Source organism: Vidua chalybeata, chromosome 1, assembly GCF_026979565.1.
Source record: "Vidua chalybeata isolate OUT-0048 chromosome 1, bVidCha1 merged haplotype, whole genome shotgun sequence".
Classification (NCBI taxonomy): Eukaryota; Metazoa; Chordata; class Aves; order Passeriformes; family Viduidae; genus Vidua; species Vidua chalybeata.
In genome coordinates this window covers 106,608,462-106,632,692 of record NC_071530.1, presented here as the reverse complement: position 1 = coordinate 106,632,692, position 24,231 = coordinate 106,608,462, and the positions used below count along the sequence as shown (strand labels likewise).

General features: G+C 39.7%; 1 protein-coding gene across 1 annotated transcript in view; it reads right to left on the bottom strand.

The window, feature by feature from the left end:
* LAMA3 (laminin subunit alpha 3) overlaps positions 1-24,231 on the bottom strand; it is a 106,824-nt gene that overhangs the window by 38,294 nt on the left and 44,299 nt on the right. The window contains exons 21-38 of the mRNA XM_053962534.1: positions 23,280-23,422; positions 21,889-21,989; positions 21,598-21,751; positions 20,085-20,245; positions 18,018-18,126; positions 16,489-16,586; positions 14,205-14,259; positions 13,544-13,745; positions 12,580-12,719; positions 12,105-12,220; positions 11,375-11,586; positions 10,380-10,584; positions 9,603-9,747; positions 8,672-8,812; positions 7,141-7,305; positions 4,105-4,206; positions 3,040-3,123; positions 1,857-2,087 (exon numbers count right to left, since the gene is read on the bottom strand). Of these exons, the coding sequence (XP_053818509.1) occupies positions 1,857-2,087; positions 3,040-3,123; positions 4,105-4,206; positions 7,141-7,305; positions 8,672-8,812; positions 9,603-9,747; positions 10,380-10,584; positions 11,375-11,586; positions 12,105-12,220; positions 12,580-12,719; positions 13,544-13,745; positions 14,205-14,259; positions 16,489-16,586; positions 18,018-18,126; positions 20,085-20,245; positions 21,598-21,751; positions 21,889-21,989; positions 23,280-23,422 (2,564 nt within the window). The remainder of the gene's footprint in view (positions 1-1,856; positions 2,088-3,039; positions 3,124-4,104; positions 4,207-7,140; positions 7,306-8,671; positions 8,813-9,602; positions 9,748-10,379; positions 10,585-11,374; positions 11,587-12,104; positions 12,221-12,579; positions 12,720-13,543; positions 13,746-14,204; positions 14,260-16,488; positions 16,587-18,017; positions 18,127-20,084; positions 20,246-21,597; positions 21,752-21,888; positions 21,990-23,279; positions 23,423-24,231) is intronic.

Genomic DNA, 24,231 nt, shown 5'->3' with positions numbered 1-24,231 from the left:
TCAAGTGCTTTTTAGGATCATTGCTTTCAAGTAAACAGCAATTTAAAATAAACCTCTTGTACACAATTTTGTTAGTAAAGTACTTTGAGACAAAAGATTAATCTTCTCATTACTTCTATATTTTAAGTAATATAGAAGTATATACTAAGTAGATATTAAGTAACATAGAAGTTGTTACCAAATCAGTTCATTTAAAAACAAAGTGAAAGAAGGAAGGAAGGGAGGAAGAAAAAATGAGCAGATTACCTCTTTTGGATAAAAATCCATTTGAACTTGTTGCCACTGACTCCTCTCCAGAAGGTGGGGATTATAGAGCTTCTGCTGTATATCTTGTGCTAGACAATGCCCAAGGGACACTAAAGTGACAACCAGCCATCCTACATTTCTTGGCCTCTGTGCTTGGGCCATCATTTTACTTTGGCTCCCCTGTGAACATTCGCTGCTCTCCCTTCGGTGCTCACTCTGCTCTTTCTTATTACGCCCCCTTCTTCTCCAGCTTCTGACTCAGATTAATGAGGTTCTGGGCCAGGATGGGCCCCACCTTTAAACTTTATCCGTGAGTCAAGTCGCTCAGCACACAGCACAGTTCCTGAGGTTAACAAGTAACTCTGCAGTTCCTGTAGCTCAATATATACCTAAGTCGGGGTGTGGCAGGCATCACCTCCTCCCCACCTAAGGCAGCCAGACAGAACTTGGTGATTAGAGCAGTAAATCACTGCCTGAGTAATGCTGCATAAACATACAGGGCTTACAAACTTCCCTGTGAGTGTCTTGATCACTTCCTTTGGCTTTTTATTTTCACCAGGTTACATAAAAAGCCCCCCAAAAGCTTAGTTAAACCAAGGCAGTATGTTGAAAGCAATGGGATGGCAGTAGAATTTTCAGTCAATGCTCATAAACATTGCTGTGTGGCACCCAGCAACAGAAGTGTGAAAAAATCAAAAATATTTCCAAAATGATTACTCTGTAGATGATGAATTAGCTGTCCTGAGCAGTGGATGCACGCACAAAATGTAAGCCAGCCATACATGGTTTTGTTCAGTCTCTCTGCAGATGCTCCAGCCTGGATATTATTCATTCATTCTCAATTCAAAAAACTTTTGCAAGGTTAGTACAGCAATTGCTACTTTATGGCAATGCTCAACCATTTTCTGAGAGTAATTCCTCATATTTTGTGCACTTTGTACACTGCTTATCTCTCTGGTGCTTTATTCTGCTGCATTGGGTGCTTACAAATGGCAACAGCCAAGCTCTAAAGTGACAAGCAAAAGAATTACAGCTACAGGAACTGCATCAGGGACAGGATATATAGCTGCAGTGCCAGTCTTCGGCTAACAGTATTTTTTGCCAAGTCTATGTTATCTTTCATAAACATATCTCCAAATATTTTTTGCAAATATGTTAATTTCAGATTTCACATGTTTTTCTACACAAATAGGATCCTGAATTATCTGGATTCAGGCTACTTCCTTTGGACCCTGCTAAAATAAGAAACACCAGGAATCTTCTCTACTGTGTATGGTCTCACAGACTTCAATTAAGTAAATTCTGACCTTCTCTCCAGTAAAGTAAGAGATTATTCAGCCTCTCAGAGGGCATCATAGAAGAATCCCTCTTTATAGTGCCGTACATATGCAAAATTGCGTTTGCAGCTCCATAAAAGCAGTCACAAGTAGAATAACCCCACAGTGCTTCTTAGACAGTGAAAGCACTTGAGCCATTGAAAGTGCACAGGCTTACAGGAAGCACACTTAATTACTTTAACTACCATCCTGCTCTTCTAACTAAGCCAGTATGTATAGCTGTAGGCAAAAGACAGAAGATAACGGCACAGTACGGAGGCGAACGTTTCCTACCTGGCATGAGTCACCGGCGTACTCCGGCGGGCAGGCGCACACCTCCACGCTGTGCGCGATGCTGCCGCTGCCCTCGCCGGTGGCTTCCTCCAGCCCGACCTCCCCAAGCGTCAGGCGCTGAGTCTCCGTGAAGTACAGGGCCCGGATGTGCAAGCCATCCAGCCTGGACAGGATTGTCATCAGCTCTTCTCGGGATACCAGCTCACCGCTGCTGGCGTGCCTGAAGCTGCCCTGCACATTGAGGGGTACAAAATGAGCACAGCGCTGCAGCTGCTTGAAAGAGTAGCTTCAAAGAAGACCAGAGGACAGAAAACAGGAGAAAACACCCATGGAGCAGACTTGTCTAGTGCCAACTGGTGTGGGGTAATAAGAGTCCAGGAGAGTAGACACACAGTGGGTGTGAAAAAGAATAATGAGCATAAAGAATAAAGAATAAAGAAAGGGATGTAGCTTTGACTGTGCAAGGTAAGTATGGCTTTGAGGTATTAAAAAGTGAAGAAGCCTGTAGCTTCTTCTTCAGTCATCCAAATTTCTTTGAGATATCACCCACCAAACCATAAAAATGTCAAGGAAAATGCTTTTGTTTTTAAGAGTAAGTGAAAGTCCTAGAAATCCAATCTTTCAGGGCTTTCTTGCTGCTAATAAACACATCATTGTTGAAAATGGAATTTGTCTTGAAGAAACACCTTGTTTGCCTGCATATGAAATAAATTACCCAGTTCGACCTTCTGAGCACAGGTTTAGGTAGGAATAATCCCTGCTGAATTCACCTACTTGAATGTTTAGAATGCACCCCATTCTAAACTAGAACCTAGACACCAAGGAAAACAGATAACAATTCATTCCATCCCTATTAAGTAGAGTCTGTGGCTGCAATGAATCACCTTCTATTAAGGACTGATTCAGCATTACTCCATTGGCCCTGGGGGGAATGCTAAGGGCTACATTGGACAAGATGCCCAACCCAGAGGTGCTAAAAATTGGGTGTCATGAACCAGAGCCCAGGTTCAATATGGCAGTAAAGAGAGATAAAAAATGTTCTTTAAATTTAAAGTCTAGAGTGTTTAAGTTTATATTCCTCACCGTTACCAAGTATTTGGTACTTCTGCACATATTCTGAATATGTGTTGTTTTATGTGACTCTGGAAGGAAAAGAGAAGGCTATTCCTTTTTCAGTTCTTACCTCAACCAGCTGCACTCGGCCATAATATTGACGATCAGGCAGTGGGTTGTTGGGATCCATATAAACAACTTCCATTTGTTGGCCCTATGTGAGAATGAGGATATAAAATTGCTGTTCCACTACTTGTTATGGGAAAGTGTTCAGATGTAATAAAATTTGGTGAAGCATGTTAATCCTGTTGTTTGGGGGATTAAAACTGAGTAATACTAGGAACACTGTACGTCTTTTTCTCAGGAAAGTGGTATAGTGAGCACTGTGTTCTGGTGGCAGCAGGGTTTTCACTGCTTTTGCATATTAACAACCTTGCTTTCGAGTAAAACATCAAGAGAATTAAATTAATGCTGATCAACTTTCAGAGGAACTAGTTATTGCCTTAGAATAAAAATGGTTTTGCATTTTGAAACACTCTTCTTTGCATCCTGGTGCACCAGCAACTATGGGTATTATGGTAGCAGTTTATGAGGTACATTTCCCAATAAGAATCTTAAGAGTATTTAATTGGTATTTCTGATGGTATGAGGAAACAAAACATCCCCTTGAGACTCTCAACAGTTAAAGATTTAAATTTTGGCTCTAAAGTGGTTAAATTAAAAGCCTGTCAACCTAAATTGCATTTTTATTTCAGTCCCTTGAAGTCTTATAATTATGCTTAGTTTTATGCTGAAAAAAATCTCACAGAAAATGAGATTAATTACTCATAAAATCCAGGGCATCTTTTGCAGAAATGAGGCCATACTTGTTGACAAGCGTGAAAGGCATTGATTATTTTTTTTTTTCCCACAAGCATACTCTACAGAGAAAATCCTGGTTTATCTTTTTACTTGCTTTGCAAATCAGTTATGCTTAATAATATGTTACTTTGGCAACAGAGACAGATGTGTTGATGCCTTTGAGTAAAATGAAGTAAAATCACTTTTATAGAAATAGTTAATGGCTTTAATAGTTAAGTTAATGTTTTAATAGTTAAGTACACTATATGAGCAAAATTTGCCATAGTTGTTAAGTAAGATAAAAATCATGGTATTTGTATTGCTTATAAGAAAAAAATAGTATTTTAAAGCTTACTGTCAGTCGTATATCAGGTTTCTTATCCAGAAGAACCATGCCCTCGCTAGGTAAGCCAAAAGATTTCACTTGGTAACTTAGGAAGCCACCATATGAAGAAAGCTGTAACAAGATGCACAACACCAGAGATACTTTACTGCACTATTGCTTGATATCAAAGTAAATTTTTATTCCAGTTTGTCTCATCTTCCAGCACTATAAATAACATATTTACTCTTTCTTCTTTAGAAAAAATATGAAAATGTTGCTTTTTTTGGAAGAAGTTACTTTCTATTTTGCTTACTGAGAGTATCTGACAGATGAGCAGATAATGTTTTCTGAAAGGTTACCTGCATCATGGGTTTTTTTTTTCATACTTGGGTTCACACCACCCATGTTGTGGAGAAATCACGTGGTTACATGAATATTGTTCTTTCCCTGACTGTACAGAGCAGATTTGGTGTATCAAGAACAGACATCAAACTGACAGTGAAAGTGGTGGTGACCTCATAAATAGCCATGGATGAAAAGAAGGCAGACTAAGCATGTTTGAAGCCAGCATTTTCTAAACTTACTGCAAACATGAATCCAATCAGGATTCCTTTCCTCTACCTTCAGGACAAGATTTCTAATGCTCAGGTATCAGCTCTGTTGTAAGCAGACTGTGCCAGTAGGCTGAGCTGAAATCAGCTACAGGTGACCACAGGTGGCCTCAAACCCAACAGAACACGGGGCTGCTTTCCAGAACAGACAGAGACAAGTGTGGTTGAATCACCTGACAAACACAGCACATCCCTGGGTGCTGTGTGAGGGACTCACTACAAAACAGCCTGGGAGCAAAGGAAGCTCCAGGCACAGCCTAGATAGGTTTTGTTCCAAGAAGAGCCTCAAAGGAAGGTTTGTGGGTACCAGGTGAAATCAGGCATTTTGCCATGGATGTCCTATTTTGGTTTGCACCTTTCTCATTTGCCTTTACACCTTATCCTTGGTTTTGCCATGGAAGAACTGCTTTGTCAGGTTCTGTTCTTCGACAGGTAAGCACCAGCATTCGCTCTACCCCTCTGCATATCTTTGATGAATTACAAACAAAATACTGACATCTCAACACTAAATTTGTTCCATGGATCACAGGCCCATAATTAATGCTATTCTCCTTACCCAACTGCATTTTCAAAAGCATAATTTGGAACACTGGCTATAGTTTGTCAACACAATCAAATCACTCTGTATAAATGAATTCTTTTAAAAAAAATAAGGAAATTCAAATTAGAGTTGATTTCCTATTTAACATGTTTCAGAACTGCATCATTTGAGAGGCTGTTAAATTACTTTTTCAATTGTTTTTTTTAATAGGACAATATCAATGTTACAAACTAACCTCTCTATTCTGTAGCACAGTATTTATTTTCTAATGTCAAAAATGGTCTGTTAAATAGAATGTTAAAACATGAAAGAAAATGGGGACAATGTTATCTGAATTTCTCAATTACTCTTAGTTTCTGTACTGCTACAGATTATATATTTGATTTCTTTAACTTTGTAAACAAAAGACAGAGAGAGCAAAGAAAATATACTCTGCTAAATATAAATGTTCCAGTGGAACCAGTTTAAAGGTTTCAGATAATGGAAAATAGTATTTATACCCTCATCATAAAGAAAAATAGCTGAAGTGATCTTGTTCATATTTTCCAAAAGAGATGCTATCACTGGAAGCAGACCAAACCCTGACATTTTCAAAACACAATAACATGAATAATTGGTAAATTTTTGAACTTGTAAACTCACAGCTAGATATCATTTTGGTGTGACTTTCATTACTGCAGTATTGCCTGTGCTAAAATATACACTCATACAGAGTGTGCAGCAAAAGCAGAACCCAAATTATAACTATTTTATTTGCAGTGCTGTCATTGTAAATAATGGCAAGTAATAGCAGGCCTAGGACCTAGGTAGGTACTGGGACATGCAACATAAGTCAGCACTGATCTTAACAGCTGTGTTTAAAAAGGGTCATTGCCTGCTTTATATCTTGTTATGGAACAACAAAAGTACTTTTGGTTTAACACTGAAGGTGATAACGTGTGCTTTAACATGAAATTTCTTACAAAAATAATTTGTGGGCACTGAAACAAGATCCTTTATAACATCGACAAAAAGCACCCTAACTAAATGTGGTGTTCACCTGAGATTTATATATACACCTCTGAGAATAGGAGAGAAGGAGGAAGAATACTTCTCTAGTCTTTAAAATGAGGACTAGGAGAAACCAAAAACTGTACCACCTTTCATGTCTTGGTGTCTACACCATTTGTTTTCTCTTGTGTGTCAGCAGGATTGCATCTGAAAAGCCTGTGTGCCCTGCAACTGGATGGTAAGTATTGGCACTGTCAGAGCTCCAAAGAGAGGGGCTCTGGGCCTGCAAGTCACCATTAGCAAAGTCCCCTGGTCGGTGTGATCCTCAGGCTGAGATGCTTATGGCACTAACCATGAGCAGAAGGCTGCTCCCATGCACGGGTCGACAGAGCAGCAAGCAGCCCGAAGAACACAAAGGGTAGAAAACCAGTTGATGCTCTTCCCAAGCAGCATATCCAAAGCAAAAGCCTGGAGGCTTTTGTGTGCCATTATGTGCAAAAGCACATAATCAGCTTTTATTCTTTTGGAAATCTGCCCAGGACATACTCTAGAGAATCTAAAGAATCGACAAGCCCTATGTGTTCTGGGTTTCAGAGCAGCCACACTGGCAAGTTCTACATGTTCTGGGCTTCAGAAAAGCAGCTAAAGGTACCAGCTGCTTGAGACATTGAAGCCATTGAGCACTTGATCATGCTGTTCACATTAAGACATGTCAGGCACCAAGCACTATGATTAATTCTGTGTTTTCAGTTAATTTCAAAACTGTACTCTGAAGTAAAATGTTGTGATTCCTGGCATGACAGGTAAGAGAGGCAAGTGAAGAGAGAGAAACTTATCTAAGAAAAACAATGAGACTCTTTATCAATGACGCTGGTGAAAAAATGATTACATGTTAATAAACCAGAAGAGTTAGGTGGCATTTACCTTCTCTCCCAGGTAAGATGGTGGTGCTTTCCAGTACAAATTATGCACAGAAGCTGGCAATTCTTGAACATCAGCCACCACACTGTTACTGACTGGATTGAAAGTGACTGGAATGTCCATACGTTCATCTACTGCCTCCAAGCGCCAGTTCCTCATATCCACAAACTAATGAAAAACATAAAGGAAACAAATGTTTGCCTCATCCTTTATTAAAACGTTACCAGCACCAAGTAATGAGAAGAAATTGTTTAGCCTCTGTAATTCCTTTAGATAAGATCCAACCCTTTCAGAGTCAGCCTAAAGTCTTTAAACAATGGATATTCCATGGACCTCAAAAGAGAGTGAAAATGTGAAAATGTGCCAAAACTACTTGGGATGCAGGCATTTTGTTTGTCACCTGGAAGCTAAATTCTGTCTTCAGCCACAGGAAGACATAGCCTTCTGGGGGTGACTAGGAATTGTGCACACAAACCCGAGGATATAATTTGGAGATGCTTTTTAAAGTCCATTCCAAAATCAATCCCAGGCCACTAACATCAAAGACAGAGTTTGGAACAGGTTAACTGCAAGGTAGGGGACATGGCACGACATTTTAGAGAGGCAGGCAATGTAGCCTAATATTCTGCCTCTTTCATGCACATTTTATGCTTATGGCTGCTGTTTCATGAAAGACCATGCCTCTTTTTTTTATCATTGTGCTGGAGGAAAGAGAATTTAATGTGTATGATGCACCAGAACAGTTCTGGGTTCTGGTGGACCGCCCTTGACTGCCCAGGGCAAAAAACCAGAAAAAAAATAGACATGTTTCCATAAACAGTTTTTGGTGAGGACAAGTAATGACTAGAAGAAAATCTCTACTGATTTCTTAGGCCACATTTTCACCTTTTGCTTGTAAACAGTAAAGGGCACAATCTGGATTGCATCTAGTCTATGTCTAAACCTTAACTAAATTCCTCATCCACCATTCTTGCTCTTCTTTCTTTTCCTTTCTCTTGCCTTTTTTAGCAGCTGTTGCTTTTCTCTTTGTAGTCTTCAGCATTTTACTCTTCATTTATACTACTAAAAATCTTTGTTTCTCACACTTAATGTCATTTCTCTTTTACAGGGAGGGAATAAAGACAATTTTCACAATCTCTGTAGAATCTGTCACACAGTTCTTAAGAATGCATCTATAATATAGACATGTAAAATGATATGTGCTTATCAAAGCATCTTGAAGGAGATCATTGACTTTAATGATGACATAGAGTTTGAAGATAAAGCAAGCAAGATAAAGGCCAGCTCAACTTCAGTCCAACTACTGACTTGTAAACAAACAGGTGAGAAGGGCCATTTCTGCTGAACAGCACTTTCAGATTACTCCTAATCTTAAGAAGGCTGCACTAAATCTTCACTTGGAGAATTGCTTGGAGAATATTTCTCATCCTTAGAAACTAATAAAATATATTTTTAACTTTGGAAGAAATCTGGAATTTCCTTAATGGAACAAGTGTAAGTTCATGATAGAAAAGAAAAAAGATCTTTGGTACACCTTGGTTCTACGATGATCCGTACTGTGACAGCTGCTGGTTGCCCCAAAACAAAAGCAAGGTGTGCATCCCCTGGGGTTAGAAGGGTTCAGATAAAAGGATCCTGGTCTGCAAGTGTCACATGTTGCACCTTCAACATTCTCCTGTTAAAGCATAGTTCAAAGAAATTTCAGTGCTTTTCTTTTTGCTTTGCTGACGTCCCCAAAACTTCCTGCACATGAAATAAATCTTCTGAAAGAATATATAGTTAAATGTATAAAAACAAATGAATGAAAATACGTGGGTGTCTGGATAGACTATATTCCAAATGCAAGTAAAACTGTCTTGGAGGCTATCTTATAGGCTTTCTTTCCAGTTTATAATGTGAAATGTGAACCACTGAGTAATAAATATTAGTCAGAGACAGCTGGTAACTTCCTTGCCAAAACCCGCCTGCTGGCTTTTGCAAACCCACAATATAAAAGGTCACTTGTGAAAGTTCACATTTATCACATTTAATTATGCAGATCAGAACAAAAGAAGATTTCCTAGCTATAATGATGTGGCAAAATGTCAACTGACATAATATAGCTAAAAAAAGCATGGGACTTGGTTAACATCCAAAAGGCAAGATGCAGATGGATAAAGTGGATCTGTGCAGAATACATACTGCTTCAGTGATTCAATGGGCATCTACTCTGCAGCTCTCTAACATCTTGCAAAAACTAAGACCACCTGTACAACTGACAGATACTGAAGCCATGAAAAAAAATGGTATTTAATGTTACCATGATCATCTGTGCACATACTGCAAAGTGTGATGGCTTCGTACAGCTGCATTTATTTTTTAATGAAAATTTAATTATAAACTCACTTTATTCACCATTATATATTAAATAGTCACTGGCATGCAAATGATGCTTGTGAATGCAGAAGTAATTTGATTTCTCTGACCTTGCAAAGACAAATTCCTGTCTGGGGATCACAAACATCTGGCTCTGTTCCATCTCTGTTACAGCTACATGGCACACAGTTAGGGAAACCATAAGTTCCAGGAGCACACTGATCACACCGACGTCCTTTTATTCCTGGTTTGCATCTTTATCAATAAACACAGAGGAGAGGGTCAATAAGGGAGGTGGGAATGGAGCAGGGAAGGGAAAATAAAACAACAGGCAGGTGGATGTTCAAAGGGATTGCATGGCTATGACACAACTTTATGACTTCCACAGAGAAAAAGCAACAGGTTAGTACTGTTCTCAGATTTTGGATAGTGTGACATTTTAAATGGCCACAGAACTGAGTAGGAATGGATTTCTTTTTTTTATCTGAAGGATGAAAATGCTCACAATAGAATTAGACTTGTGCAGCTAAGCAGTGCTTGCAGTGCAGAACTACTCTCTCTGTACACCAAGGCATAAAACATGGATATTGAATATAGGTAAGCAGAGCTGGAGGAAGATTTATAGCTGGAAAATGTGCTTGGGTATTACTCAAGGCATGCACCTGGTAACAGAAAAATGGGGAATTGCGAGCATATAAATAATTACAGGGACTTCAATCACCCACAAAGCTTGTGTTGGTTTACAACTGTTCTCAGTGGATAAAATCCATTTTACACACACTGAAGAGTGAATAACTTAAATTTCCCATACTCTCTCCAAACACCTGAAAAGAGTATTGAAGCAAAACATTCATGCATTGTTTATAACACACATAACCCAAACTTACTTGCATTGCCCACTGGTTTTATCACATTCTGGGCTTGCCACATCAACAATTCCTTTTTCTGAGCAGTTGCAGCTCTTGCAGCCAGCAAGGGGATGATAGCTGAAGTAATACTTCTCACACACTTCACATTTTGGCTTCACAGTTCGTGGAGGGCAGATGCATTTACCAGTCACGTCATCACAAAGATGCTGCCCACAGTTGCATACTAGATCAAAGACATTGTTCTACAAATCAACCACATCTCATCTTACAACAACCAACTCTTATTGAATATGCAACAAATACACACAACCTTTATGTATAGAAAACACGACTCTTCTCTCACTAGTTTGAAGTTCAGGGTCATAAAAACCAACTATGTGACTGCAACAATAGCTTCAAAGAGCAGGTTTAGTGCTTGGCTCTTTTCCACAGATTGGTTGCTTAACTTCACCACAGACATTGTTTATCACTTGCCAAAACTGCCAAGGATTAGTTTTGGTGTCAAGGGCACCACTTTTATAAAGCAATGTTTAAAAACATCAAGTATAGTATCTATGAAAGCAGCTGAGGACTGTTGGTGTAATCTATAGATCTGTTGTTATTAACATCAGAGGAATTAGGAATGCTGTGTCTCTGATTATCTATGGAACAGCTAGAAGGTGTAAAATGGGATGAAACATTAACAACTTGGAAATGATTCAGCAGTCAGCACAGAAAAAATCCATTTCACTGGCAATATGGATTTTAACCAGTTCAGCTGTAAGCCTACTATACCTGATCAGACAACACATGCAAAGGCTCACTTCACCACAAGCTAGGTGTGCTTTAGAGGAATGGGATTTTCTCTGCCTTAAACTGGAAGCTACGCTATGGTGAAGCTAAAACAGCCTGACCAGCCTCTCACAGGATCAGGCTCTACAAAGAAAAGTCAGGCTGCAGTACATCCGCAGCAAATTCAGAGGATTAAGCAGGTGGCCAGGTCAGGAGCTGAAGGAGTGCAAGCACATACTCACACTTGCAAAATGGGAATCCATAGTAGCCGGTTTGGCATCGGCTGCACTGGCGACCGATGACGTTGGGTCTGCAAACACACTGCCCTCCCAGGGGGCTGCACGTAGGGCTAGTGGCACCTGCGCTGTGGCAATCACACGGCAGGGCTCCGTTGTTGTAGAAAGCCACCAGTGACCTTACAGAGTCCTTGCAGAAGGCTGATGATCGTTCTGGGCTATTTAAATTGAAATATAAATCATGTAAGTGCCGGAACTCAGGATTGTTATGAGAGTGCTTTGCAGTGGTTCAGTAAATTAGGGTTCTGTCTTTCAAACAGTTTGACATAAGGATGGCATCAGCACACATGCAAGGATATACTTTAATTAAATTGGGGTGAATAGCTTTGAACATGCAGGTAAGAGGTTTTTTCATAGCAAGTGTGTATTAGTTGTATCAGTTCAGACATGCCAAGCAAAATACCAAATACCAGAGATGGAAATACCAAAGACAGGAAGATGACATGAATTTTCCTCTTTTGTATTGTGAGCAATAAAGCTCTACCTTTACATTGCATTTGCAATAGAAAGTCATGGAAAAATGACTCATGGAAATTCAGTGGGCTAGCATAAGCCATGAAAAGCATTTTAATGTAGCACAATTATAGGGATTTAAGACAGCTCTTTAATGCAGAGTAAAAGTAATATTATTCCCAGTTTGTTGTCAATGCTCAGTTTTTTAGAAAGTGATGCTTACTCAATATAAAAACTGTTTCCTCCACATTGGCTGATAAAATCAAATGACTTGTCCACTGTCTTTTTGTCAAGAATTTTGTAACTGTAGATGTCTGCTGGAACAACTAAGATATTTTCCTTAAAACAATAAGAAAGCTAAATTGTACATTTCAGAGAAAAACAAAAAGATACAAGCTAAGGCATTTACACATTTAAATGTTGCTTCATTATACATTCTGAATTTTTTCAAATCAATTTTTCAATTTTTAAGATTTTAACCAAAAATAAGAAAATAACTGCCCTCACAGTTGTGATGCTACAGTGTCCAACAAAAACTCTGCAGATTATCTTAAAAATAAAACCAAGAGCAGTGTGAATATCCTAAAAATCTGAAACACAACATTAATTTTTTATTGGCTTTTATCTTTGCATCTGTCTCTAAATGAATGGTGAAACTGAGAATAACATTTTCAAGTACATTTATGTAATATACGTACCAGAACCAGCATTCTTCCATCCGGTATCATCACTGTAACAGAGACCATGGGTTCAGAAATGTCAAGCTCAATTTGATTTGCCGCAACCACCTGAACCCGACAGCCAGAAGTATGAGGGCAGAATGAAGCATTGAAAGTTCCTAGAAGAAAAAATATATTGGGTTTATGTAGAGAAGGTTTTGGTTGCAGGGGGCTATTGTGGCGGGTTCTATGAAAATCTGTAAGAAGCTCCTCCCATGTCCCACAGAGCCAATACCAGCCAGCTCCAAGACAGACCCAACATTGGCCAAGGCTGTGTCTGACCATGGTCGCACCTCTGGAATAATATATTTAAGAAAGGGGGAAAAACACATCTCAGCAGCAGGTACAGCCAGAGAGAGGAGTGAGAACTTGCAAGAGAAACAACTCTGCAGTCACCAAGGCCAGTGAAGCAGGAGAGCTCCAGGTGCTGGAGCAGAGATCCACCTGCAGCCCCTGGAGGAGATCCACTCAAGAGCAGGTGGATACCCAAATGGGGTCTCTGAACCTCTGGGAATTCCACATTGGAGCAGGCTCCTAGCAAGCCTTGTGACCCCATGGAAGGTACCCACACTGGAGCAGTTAGTGAAGAACTGCAGCCCAGGAGAATGACTCATGTTGGAGAAGTTGGTGGAGGGTTGTCTCCCATGTGAGGGACCCTACACTAAAGCATGGGAAGAGTGTGAGCAGTCCCTTACTGAGGAGGGAGAAACAGAGGCAAGCTGTGATGAACTGAGTACAGCCCACATTCTCTGTATCCATGTGCCACTCAGTGGGAGGAGTTGGAGAAATCTGGGAGTAAAGCTGAGCCCAGGAAAAAGGGAAAAGTGGAAGGAAAGTGTTTGAAGCTTTGGGCACCTGGTGTCCATCCGAGGTCAATTCAACACAGCTCCACATCCCAAAATGCTAAGAAAGGAAAGGGGTTAGGTCAAATTCAGATGCCTACCTGACCACACATCTCCGGCATTCACATGGACTTGCACAGAGAATGCTGGGTGTGCCGGCTGATAAAAATGTACCACAAATACATATCTGCCCAAGTGGGGCACTCTGCCACTCAAGGTGATCTGGTTCTGGAGAAACAAGAACAGCTCTGGTATTAAATCACAGAATAGATTTGTTTTGTGAAACATTCTTCGGCTTATCAGCTGTGCTCAGTGCCCCCTACCTGCAGTGAAAGAGATGGGGCTTAGCATCTCTCAGCAGGTTCAACTTCTTTGAGGAAAATGGCATTACAACTGCATGCTCTGTTTGCCTGCCAAGCACATTTAACACTCTTCTGCAGTCTATGAGACTGTTGTGTAGTTCAGAAAGAAGCTGGTGTTCAGGGCTTTTTCCCCCTCCATTCTTTATATTGTCTCTGTGGCTTACTCAGTTTGCAACATTTTCATCATATAACATCATCCAATTTTGATTCTCTTACAGATTTTCATCTATTTAATTTTATTAAGAACATACCTTGTGACTTGCAAAACAAAGTTTTCAAAATCTGGTACCTGTAATGGTGCCAAGGTGACGCCACGAACTGAACCAGCAGGGAAAGTGGCACTCAATGGATCACGGAGTATATTCTCCTCTACTTCGGAAATCTTCCCATCTTTGAATGCATCCAAAACCAAAGCTCCTGGTGGAGTTTCAAAAACTGAGGGAATGCATGCTGCACTAAACACAGAACCACAGTAATCATCCTTGGGGCCAGGAGAAAGTTTTAATCATAACAGGAAAAGCTACTGACTCACAAAAGTCAGTGTATTAGACTGTATTGTAATTGATAATGCAATAATAACCCCTGTACCTATGTGGATTCTTTGTGAATGATCAGAAAGTAAAGGAAAACAAGAGGTATGGATTTAACTTCCATAAGAAGGGGAAAGTGTGTACACTTTTAATGTGTTAACTGATTTTATTCACAAAAAATTTCCATAACTTTAAGTTTCAGTGGAAAGAATTTGCTAAAGAGGAGGAAACTTAAGGGAATCAGAAGCACTAAAAATTAAATACATTTTAGTTAATCCAGTTAGTTACATTCACCGAAATCTGTACTAATATTGAATTCTCAGTTGTACAAATATTTACATAGGTGTATCCTTTAAACATGCAAGTTTTCCCACTGAAGTCAATGGGACTACTTAAGTAGTTAGAAGTTAAGTATATGCTCAAATATTTGTAGAACTGGAGCCAAAATAAATAACAGTACTCCTTGAAAGCATACTTATTCATTCACTGCTGTGTTTAACTATTTCTTCCTTGGCATATTTAGTTCTGGAATTGAGAGAAGAATTTTCAAAGACTGCAGGATAAAATATTTTTGGGGTTTCCTGGTTGTATTTGTTCACTTCTAGTAAGTACTCAACAGACAATGATTAATCTTTGATCAAGATAGGCCCAGAACTGGAATGGCAAGTATGTTTCAGGGCCAGAACTGAGATGTATTTGCCAGGCCTGAGTGGGAAATCATGTGCAGCATCCATTTACAGTACTGTTAAACTGAGGCAAGACTCTGCATCTTTCAATTTGATGAACTTAAACACTTTCAGGAAAGCAAAAATGCTGGCAGATAACAATAAAAACAAAACAAAAACCTACAGTAAACAATGCAAATTTAACAAGAGTTTTTAAAAAATACCCAACACAAAACCAAAGTCAAATGTGTAAGTTTCTACATTAGTTTTATTTTGAATCATGTTTTTCACCCATGATTCTTTCCCTGTTTTACTCAAAATATAAATGCCTCTATTTGCAAAATAACTTTGGGTGAATGACAAGTATTTTCAGTCTTAGAAAGCTGCTCTCAGTGGTAACACTGAGCAGAAGAATTAAAGTTGTGATTCAATGCTATGCATGCTTGGAAACCAAGCACAGTCACATGTTTTTATCCAATTTACTATCCAGATTTTTCTGCTTTCTGTTTCAATTCAACCATTATATTACAAGCTACCATTTGGAAAACTATTAGACCAAATCACCAACTCTTTGCCTTTAATGTCCCGCAAACGACATATACTTTTTTTTTTTACTGCTAAATCAGTAGGAAGAAAGGACTAGGCATCACGAGGCACATCATGGGGAGTGCAACAGGCACTGAAATGTGGAGGTCCCTAATTTGGAAGCTGCAGTGACAGTTCCTCTCTGTCCCCAAAGAACAAAAGATGGGGAGGGGAAGACCTTCAACAGGACAGAGGAGATGCTCTGTGGAACCTAAACCTGACCACTGGGAAGGCAAGGTTCAGGTTCAGATCTTCACAGCACGAGAAGAGCAGTCAGCCTGGATCAACCAAGCAGTGCATGAGTCCCCTAATTACTGGTCCTATAAAGTATGATGGAGAAGAGGGATAGCTGGCATTACTGTGTGAGGTGAATGATGAAGGCACACGTACCCTAAGGGCTCCTCAATGACAGGAAAAAGGGAATGGTTTGTTTGGGAAGCAGAGGTTTACATGTGGAGTAATTTGATGCTGCCAAATTGTGTATGGAAGGGCAGTCACATCCCACACCTAGTGACAAATTACATTTTGGGACAGCTGAAGCAGTAACATCCTAAAACTCCAGATGGAACAGTAAGCATTTCAGGCCACTAAAGCAGAGGTGATTTTCCAGCTTGGACACCTTGGCGTACTGGATGGCGTGTGAAAGATGCATATTTTCTTACACATCAGCACTGGGTAGTTCAGATGGGCCAGGAAAAGGCTGTTATCAACAAAATTCTGTGCAAAGACTGTCTAGATTAACACTAACATTTCAGCTTCTTTACAAAGACTACTTTACAGAAGTGGCCTACAAATCACCTGTGAGTCACTGAGAAAAGCTTCACTCAGAAGAATCAAAACACCATTTATTCTACCTTTCAAGGTTGTCCTCAGATAATAGGAAGGATAAAACCAAGCAAGTTACCTTCCATCACTGTTACTCCTGTAAGCAGCTATGCACTGTACTTTAGGATCCACGTATTCTGGAGAAAATTCTTCAGCTGATATAATGCAAACCTTGTGCTGAAAAACAAGCACAAGGCACGATTAATATCATAAATAACAGGGCCAGGCCTGAACAGGAAGGACGAAGCCTAATTTTAGCACAGGGAGATATGAGCCCAAAGCCATGTTCTGTCATGGACCTCCCACAAGATTTCAGATCCCTTTGCCTCCCTGCACCTCAATGCCTCAGGGTTAAATAGTATTTTTCTGTCCTTGTCAAGGGAATATTGGCTGTTCAGGAGGGAAATAACTAAAAGGTAAATATATATGTGTGGTAAGGGAAAAGACAGAAGACCAGCTCAAAGGCTGAGAAGCAAGGCAAAGAATGTAGAGAGGTAGGAGGGAAAAGCCCTTAGAGACTTTTGGACCCTGGGGGAACTCCCAGACTTTCTCAAATAAAGGCACAAACACTTGCTCGTGCAAAGTCCACGGGAGTGAGTTTCAGTGGCACCAGGATTTCTCTCCCAGGATTCAGAACTCATTTCAAAAGAAGCAAGACCTCATAAGGGATTTTTTTATTTTAACTAAAAGTAGGCATAAAGAAATGAATCTGTGGTAGTCCTGCTGTACCCATGGTGGTAAGGACATAAGGGAAAGCATTGGAGGTGGCTCCCATTTGCCTCTCTGCTCTGCATGAATGACAGGAATGTCTTTAACCCCAAAACTGCTGCCATTGACCTCATGATCAGTGTCTACGTATCAGAAGCACTTCTTTTCCCCTCTCCCATCTTTTGCTAAGTGCAGCCTTTACAATTAAAGATTGTGAAGGTTGAATCTTGTTAACACAGCAGCTGCTGCAGGAAGCTAAAATGTAAAAGGTTAGTTTATACTGACTCATGAAGTGAAGAAAACATGTATCAGCTGTTAGATCTGCTAGTTCTTACTAGCTGGGTTGGAGCTCAAGATTTTAACAAACCTCATGTTTCTAAAATAGAAAGCAGAAACAACACGTAAGAAAATTCACTCTCCAGAAATGTATATTCCTGGTGCGGCCAAAAGAGGTCAGTGAAGGCTTTTTATTTAAAATACCTAAAAGCTATATGATCAATGAATGCATTTATTACCCGAAATAAATGCATTTATTACCTGAATTTTGTAAGAGACATGGGTTTTGAGGATTTATAAAAAATGAAAGATAAAAAAGACAATAAAAAATTATTGTATAAATGCTACCAGAATATGTTTCCTCTGACGTTTACTTGTAGAAGAGAAAGGGGAACTGAAATAAAGCACAAGAAAGCTGGAAAAAACCTTGCCAATAAAGGCAAAGTTCTGTTTCTCTTTGACAAAGTTTGCCTCAGCATTCTGGGGTGTATATAAAGCATGTCTAGTCAAGCATCTAATATACATAATTTCACATGTTATCTTACAGAATGTGAACGTAGGGAGACAAGTATCTTTGTTTACCCCATCAAGTATTACCAAAGGGAAAAGGAAATGTCAGCTTACCAGAAGAAAATTACTTGATGACGCCTTCAGACGTATCTTTGTGTCTGCTAGAAGGTCATAGGCTGCAACGCGATTCCTGTCATCAACTACAACGCTGCGACAAAGGAAACTGAGACAGAAAGCAGGATTGAGGATGAGCCTGCTGGCATTGCCACGTTGTTCAGGCTGTCACCTAGCTTCACTGCCCGGCTGTTGGCTAGCCACAGCACCTGGCCCTCCTGCTGGACCATAACTCACCTGCCCACGGCCACTGTGGAACATGCACTGTCCTTGCCAGTGAGACACAGGATCTACCACATACTAAACACTGCTTACCCTGGGTGGGTTAGAGCTGAAGCCTCCAGATCTCAGCTCAGACACCCATCTGAGCTACTGGCTTAGTAGGATGTGGACAGACAACTACTCATAGATGCTACCTGCAGACATTTTCACACTGTGTAACGTGGTGTTACACACTGTGGTGTGTAACTAATATTCTCCTGCCTGGGCCATGCTCCTTGAGGTGCCAGCACACACCATTTGCTCCTTTCCACTACTGCCATGGGCCTCTGAGGATGTGAATCAGCAGCTCTTGCACACACAGTGGCAGCTGGGCAAGGCCTGATCTTAGGAAGCTATTCTGTATGCTGATATACTCCTCAATGCAAGTGAAAAAACAGGTTTGCCTCCTCTACAAACCAGAGAATGTGTAAGTTTTGCTCTTGTTTAAAGCACAGGTCAGACAAAAGGTCAGCTCAGGGCTAGGGACATGTAAAACTAGAGAAATATAGGTCCCTTACTCATGATTTGCTCAAAGCCTGTGATGTTTTATTCTCTTATTTGGAATAGTCAAGCTCACTGAGCTGTAAGAAAGTTTGGCACAATATATTACAAATTCTACAAGTTACTGTTATCTACATGTACCTCACTATGTCATTGCTTGATTTATTTTTTATCAGAAGAGATTTGCACCTTCCTGTTTGGGAAAGATGACACAGCACCTCACTGACAATGTGACCACTCAGTTCATGCAGAATGTCTGCAGAAGGGAATTGCTGCATTGCTACATTAAAGCAGCAAGGGCTTTCTTTGTATTTCCATAAACATGTTTCTAATGTATCATATAAACAAACAAGTATGTCCAAAATCAGCCTATAAAATATGGGAAAAAAATGTGGGTGTTTTGGGGGAAAAAAACCACCAAAACCCCAATAAAATGGAAGATTTATAGCAAGAAGTTTGGGGCTTAAAGTGTTATGTAATGGGCTAAAATAAGAGCTTTCCCCAGCAATAACCTGACAAGGTCACTGCTTCACATGGCTGTGCTCTGTATCACAAACATGCTGATGAAAATGATTTTTCTTACTGGGTAATTTCATCCTGAATATCCCTAACCCTCCACTCTGCCAAGCAGTTGGCTCATGGGAGTAAAAGCTGCATGTCTGGCAGTCCCCTGGCACTGCGTAGGCTCTCCCAAGGGCTCAAAATAAGCTGAGGTGCTCAAGTGTTAAAGACAGTCTCACTCAGGACAGGCAAAATCTCTTGTGCAGAAACATCTGCAGTAACCTCACCAGTCAACAAGGATAAAGAAGCATTTGGCTGAAGCCTACAGCCTAACAGCCAGAGGATGACTACAGGCAGAATTTCAGAGACCTTTATACTTCTGCTTCAGCAAATCCTGTTAGAAACGGTGGGAATACTCTTGTAAAACTGGCTGCTACATTTTTTATAGCCAAAGCCCTTAGACACAATTTTAACTGAAGAAAATCAGTGCCGGCATCTGCAGCCAACAGCGATGCTCTTCCACTGGACTTGGAGATTAGTAGTTTATAAGGATTTAAAAATGTATATAAAAAAGTAACCCTTTGAATAGGAAAACAATTCATTGAAGCAGTGGCAATATTTAATGACCTGACTGCACAAAGAGAATTAAAAACCTCTACAAAATCCACAGAATCCAGAACCTACTTTTAAATCACCCTAGAATTTGAACAATCTACATGGTAAAATGGATTCCAATATATAAAAAGTATAATTACATTCAAAATGCTTATTTCATCATTTAGCGATTATTTCAGAAACTCTCACCTGTATTTACAACTGTATATTCTCACTCTGCCTTCAGTGACAGGTCCAGGGCTATGTACTGTTACCTCTGCAGTGTTTATCTGATCCTCTTCGTTGGCATATTCAAAAACCAGAACATAGCGACCCACTTGAGGAACATTTATGGTCATCTCTAAATTGACCTGGGTCAAAATAATTGAAAAACAAAAAAGGAGTTAAATCTTTCACTCCCTTTTCTTGCAGGAAGCTCCCATTTCCTGCTCTTTTGACTGGTCAGCATTAGTCCAGAGCCAGTCTTGCAGTGTCTCAACAGAAGACACCCAGCAGAATGCAAGCAATGCTTATAAATATCACTTTGTCCTCTAACAAGAGTCAAACAAGTTCAAGAAACAGCTGCCATTATAACCTTTCTAGGAAAGCTGTAAAATAACACTGGGAAATTGCTATATTATTATTTCTCTTCTCCCCAGCAGAAAGGGAAGAAATGTTAAGATGCTAAAAAATTGTCACCATCATCTCAAAGCTATCCTTAACAACACACAGAAACTGAGTTTACTTCTCCACCAAAAAAATATTTCCAGGAACACAAAATTCCTACTGTAGCAATGCTGTATTTTGATTCCCTACTCCCTACTGAAGAGTGAAAGCATCTTCTCCAGCAAACAATAATACTTTAAAGCATCAAGGTTTTCTTTTAGGATACTTGCACAAAGTGGTTAACACAATATTTGATGCAAAATACTTCTAAGTAGTTAAGTGCTGTGGTTACAAAGGTTTTGCTTCAGTTGACTACATAATTATTTTCAAATTTTTCTCAGTATTTCCTTAGGCTACAAACACTTAAACATGTAAATAATTCTGTCAACAGCCCTCTTGACTTCACTGCAATTATTCATACCAGTAAATTTTGCACATGCATCAGTGGTGAAGCACCAGAGCCTGTGGCATGTGAGTATTCTTGCTGTACTTGGTATTTTTAAAATTAATAACCAAACACAGTAATAGAGGCCATAATCATTTTACATCACTATCACATAGTTGATAAAATCCCTCACTTTTTGCCAAACACACTTCTAGTAGATCTTCTCATTTCATAAAACATGCTTTGCTTTCAAAGGACCTACAGCAGTGGTATAATTGCTTCGGCTTGTTTTTCAGTAAAGCAAACATTTTACCTAAGTGTAGCTATTTAAGAAAAAAAAGGATTAATTTAGAGTGATGTATGTACACCATTTCTGCTGACAAATCATTATATCATTTCTTCTGAACAAGCCAGTATGCCTAAAGGAGAAGGTTTTTTATTTAATGAAATGCTTTTGCCAGAGTGGAATGTCCACTCCAGTCACAGTTATAAATCTGCCTACACTGATACTTTTACATAGTTTTGTGTAAAATTCAGAGCTTGGTGCCGAGTCAGTTTTAGGGATATGTTAAGATCTGAAAATCCTGAGCTGTAAATCTGCAACCATTTTAGTCTGGTAGGTTTATAGTCAACAACACAGATGGGACTGCAATTAGGAGGCAGGAATCTGACCTCTCTTCCACTGATATGGGCCATCACTGGCTGACTGGGAGCTGGCTGTCGCACAGGTATTCTTCTGGATTCTCCCCCGTGTCTGAAATGCACTGCCTCTGAACCAAGGACACAGGAAAATCCACCCAGGGGCAAATGCTGATAGAACAAGCAGCTTACACCAAAAAAAAATAAAAAACAAAAACCCAAAAACAAAAAACAAAACCACAGAGTTATTATAGTTTACAAGTGCAGCAGGATGATAACAAAATAAACCAAGGCACTGGTTCAGGCTGTAACACATCTACTGACTGTTCTGCTGAAGCAGGCCCAGGATGTGTGCAAGGCTCCGTAACGCGGATCTGCAACAGGGATGCCTCGTAGTAATCACTAGGTAACAGCACCAGATAATCCTAAGAACAAAGAATACAACAAATGCTAAAGCACTCAAACAATGATAAAAATAACATCTCCAGGCTTTCACAATATAACAATGAATGAAACCAATCACATAAACAATTTGCACAGAGGGTATCTGCAAGATGTGGGTGGGGCTTTTTCTGTTACTACTTGGGCCAATAACATCAGAATGTGTTTCCCTAAGCCTGTAATTTCAGAAAGATGGCATGAAGGAAACTGCCCTGTGAGCAGGGAAACTCTGAAGCCAGTCTCCCATCATGTACAAGACAGTGCACTAAAGGGAGCTTCCCTGCAGCTCAGTAACACACAGCCAGATGCCTGTAATTTTCATCCATGAGTGCCATCCACAAGCACACAACTCAGCTCTGGGCGACTCCACACAGGAGATTCACGTATCCCAGATGACTTGATTAAAATACTCCATGTAACCTATTAAGATGTCCTTCAAAAGCTGGTATATTTTTGCTCTGCCTTGCTTACTTAAATTAATATATTAGAGCTTAAGTATAACTGTTATTGTGAGAACATGATGGGCTAAGATTATTAATATATACCTTTTCAAATGTATTTGTGAAAAAACCCAGCACAATAATACTGTCACTTTCAGCAAGAAATATGTTTGCAAGCTCTTTACTAACACTTCATGTGGTATTCCACAAATTTAATACAGCTCCAGGCTTAATGACTAGAGACACTGCTTTTTATCCCTGTACAAAATATGTAAGAATTTCAGTATGCTGTCTTTGTGATCATATATATTTAAGGTTTTTCATAAATTATCATCTCAAACAATTTCTCTTTCTCCAGCAATTTCTTAGAACTGCTGCTAGAAAATTTTTCAATTTTTCAATGAATGAGAGAAAAGATAGGAGGATAAAAGCAGTCAGACATTGACCTGCACATAATGCAGCCCATTTTACAATACTCTTATGAAGACTTTTTGTCAAGAAACTAAGTCCTTGGCTGAGCTAAGCTCTAGACACAAGATCTGATATGTAAAAATTACTAATTTTTGTGAGCATTTATGCTTTGGGCTGTATGTTAATAATACCTTATCATTTGAAGGTACAGATTCCAGATAGATTGTAAGGAGAAGAAAAATTAGAGCAGAAGAAACTCAGAAAAGAAATAAGAGGCAGAAGTGTAAATTTTCACAATTTTATTCTGTTCCTTTCACTAGTGCTGAATTTCCCTTGCTTGCAGGGTTCTTCCCAGCAAACAACTCCAGAGCAGTAACTTCATGACAACCTTCAAGCAGTTGTTTTCCTCAATTGTTTTCTTACCAAGAGGACTTCCTCTGCCCTTATACTGACAGTCCATATGCCTGGAGCCAGTGAGAAAGGCTCTGTGGAGCTTTTTCCTGGGATTGTGATAAAAGCTGGCTCCTTGCTGGGCAGGAAGACAAACTCTTTGCTCTGAGCAGCCCCTGCCAAAAAAAACAAAAAATCAAGTAAAAAACATAAGTGACTGTGTAAAATGTCTCTACTTGCTTAGTGGGCTGGATTAATAATTTGGTCCATTACATCTTGTTTGACAGGAGTTGATCAATGATTTTCAGTCAATATGCATTAGCAATGCACTCGACCAGACACAGAGCTATGAACGTTGTTTTCATTCTTATTGCTCTTGAGCAAATTGGTACAGAAAAGCAGAGTTCTGCCCCATGCAATGGCCAATTTTGCAATACCTGAAATGGCCACTTTTTCAGTTTCCCCTTCCATAATTTTTCATTCAACTTCTCTCTGCACTGACTCTCAGTATGTTCAACTGACACATTTCATATTCTAATGTGACTTTAAGTCAAAGACTTCAGGTGTTGGAGGTTCTCAGTAGCATCTAAAATGTTTACTTACAGACAGATAACTTCTAGGCAGAGATGATGGGCCAGTTGTGGATGCCCCATCCACGGCAGTGTTCAAGGCTAAGTTGGATGGGGATCTAAGTAACCTGGTCTAGTGGAAGGTGTCCCTGCCCATGGTAGGAGGCTGGAACTGGATGATCTTTAAACCCCCTTCTACCCAGATAATTCTGTGACTCTATGTACTACAGAAATAAAGCTGTGGTATGCTTTGTCAAATAGAAGTCGTGAGGATCAACTGTTATGAATATTAAAGGTTTCCTCTTTGAAGACCCTGGACACAGACAAAATCTGGTTCCCTGTCTCCCAGCCATTAGAAGCCAATGATGACCATAATTTCTGCCACTCTGCTGAATGGTGCCTGTGAAGTCTTCAGT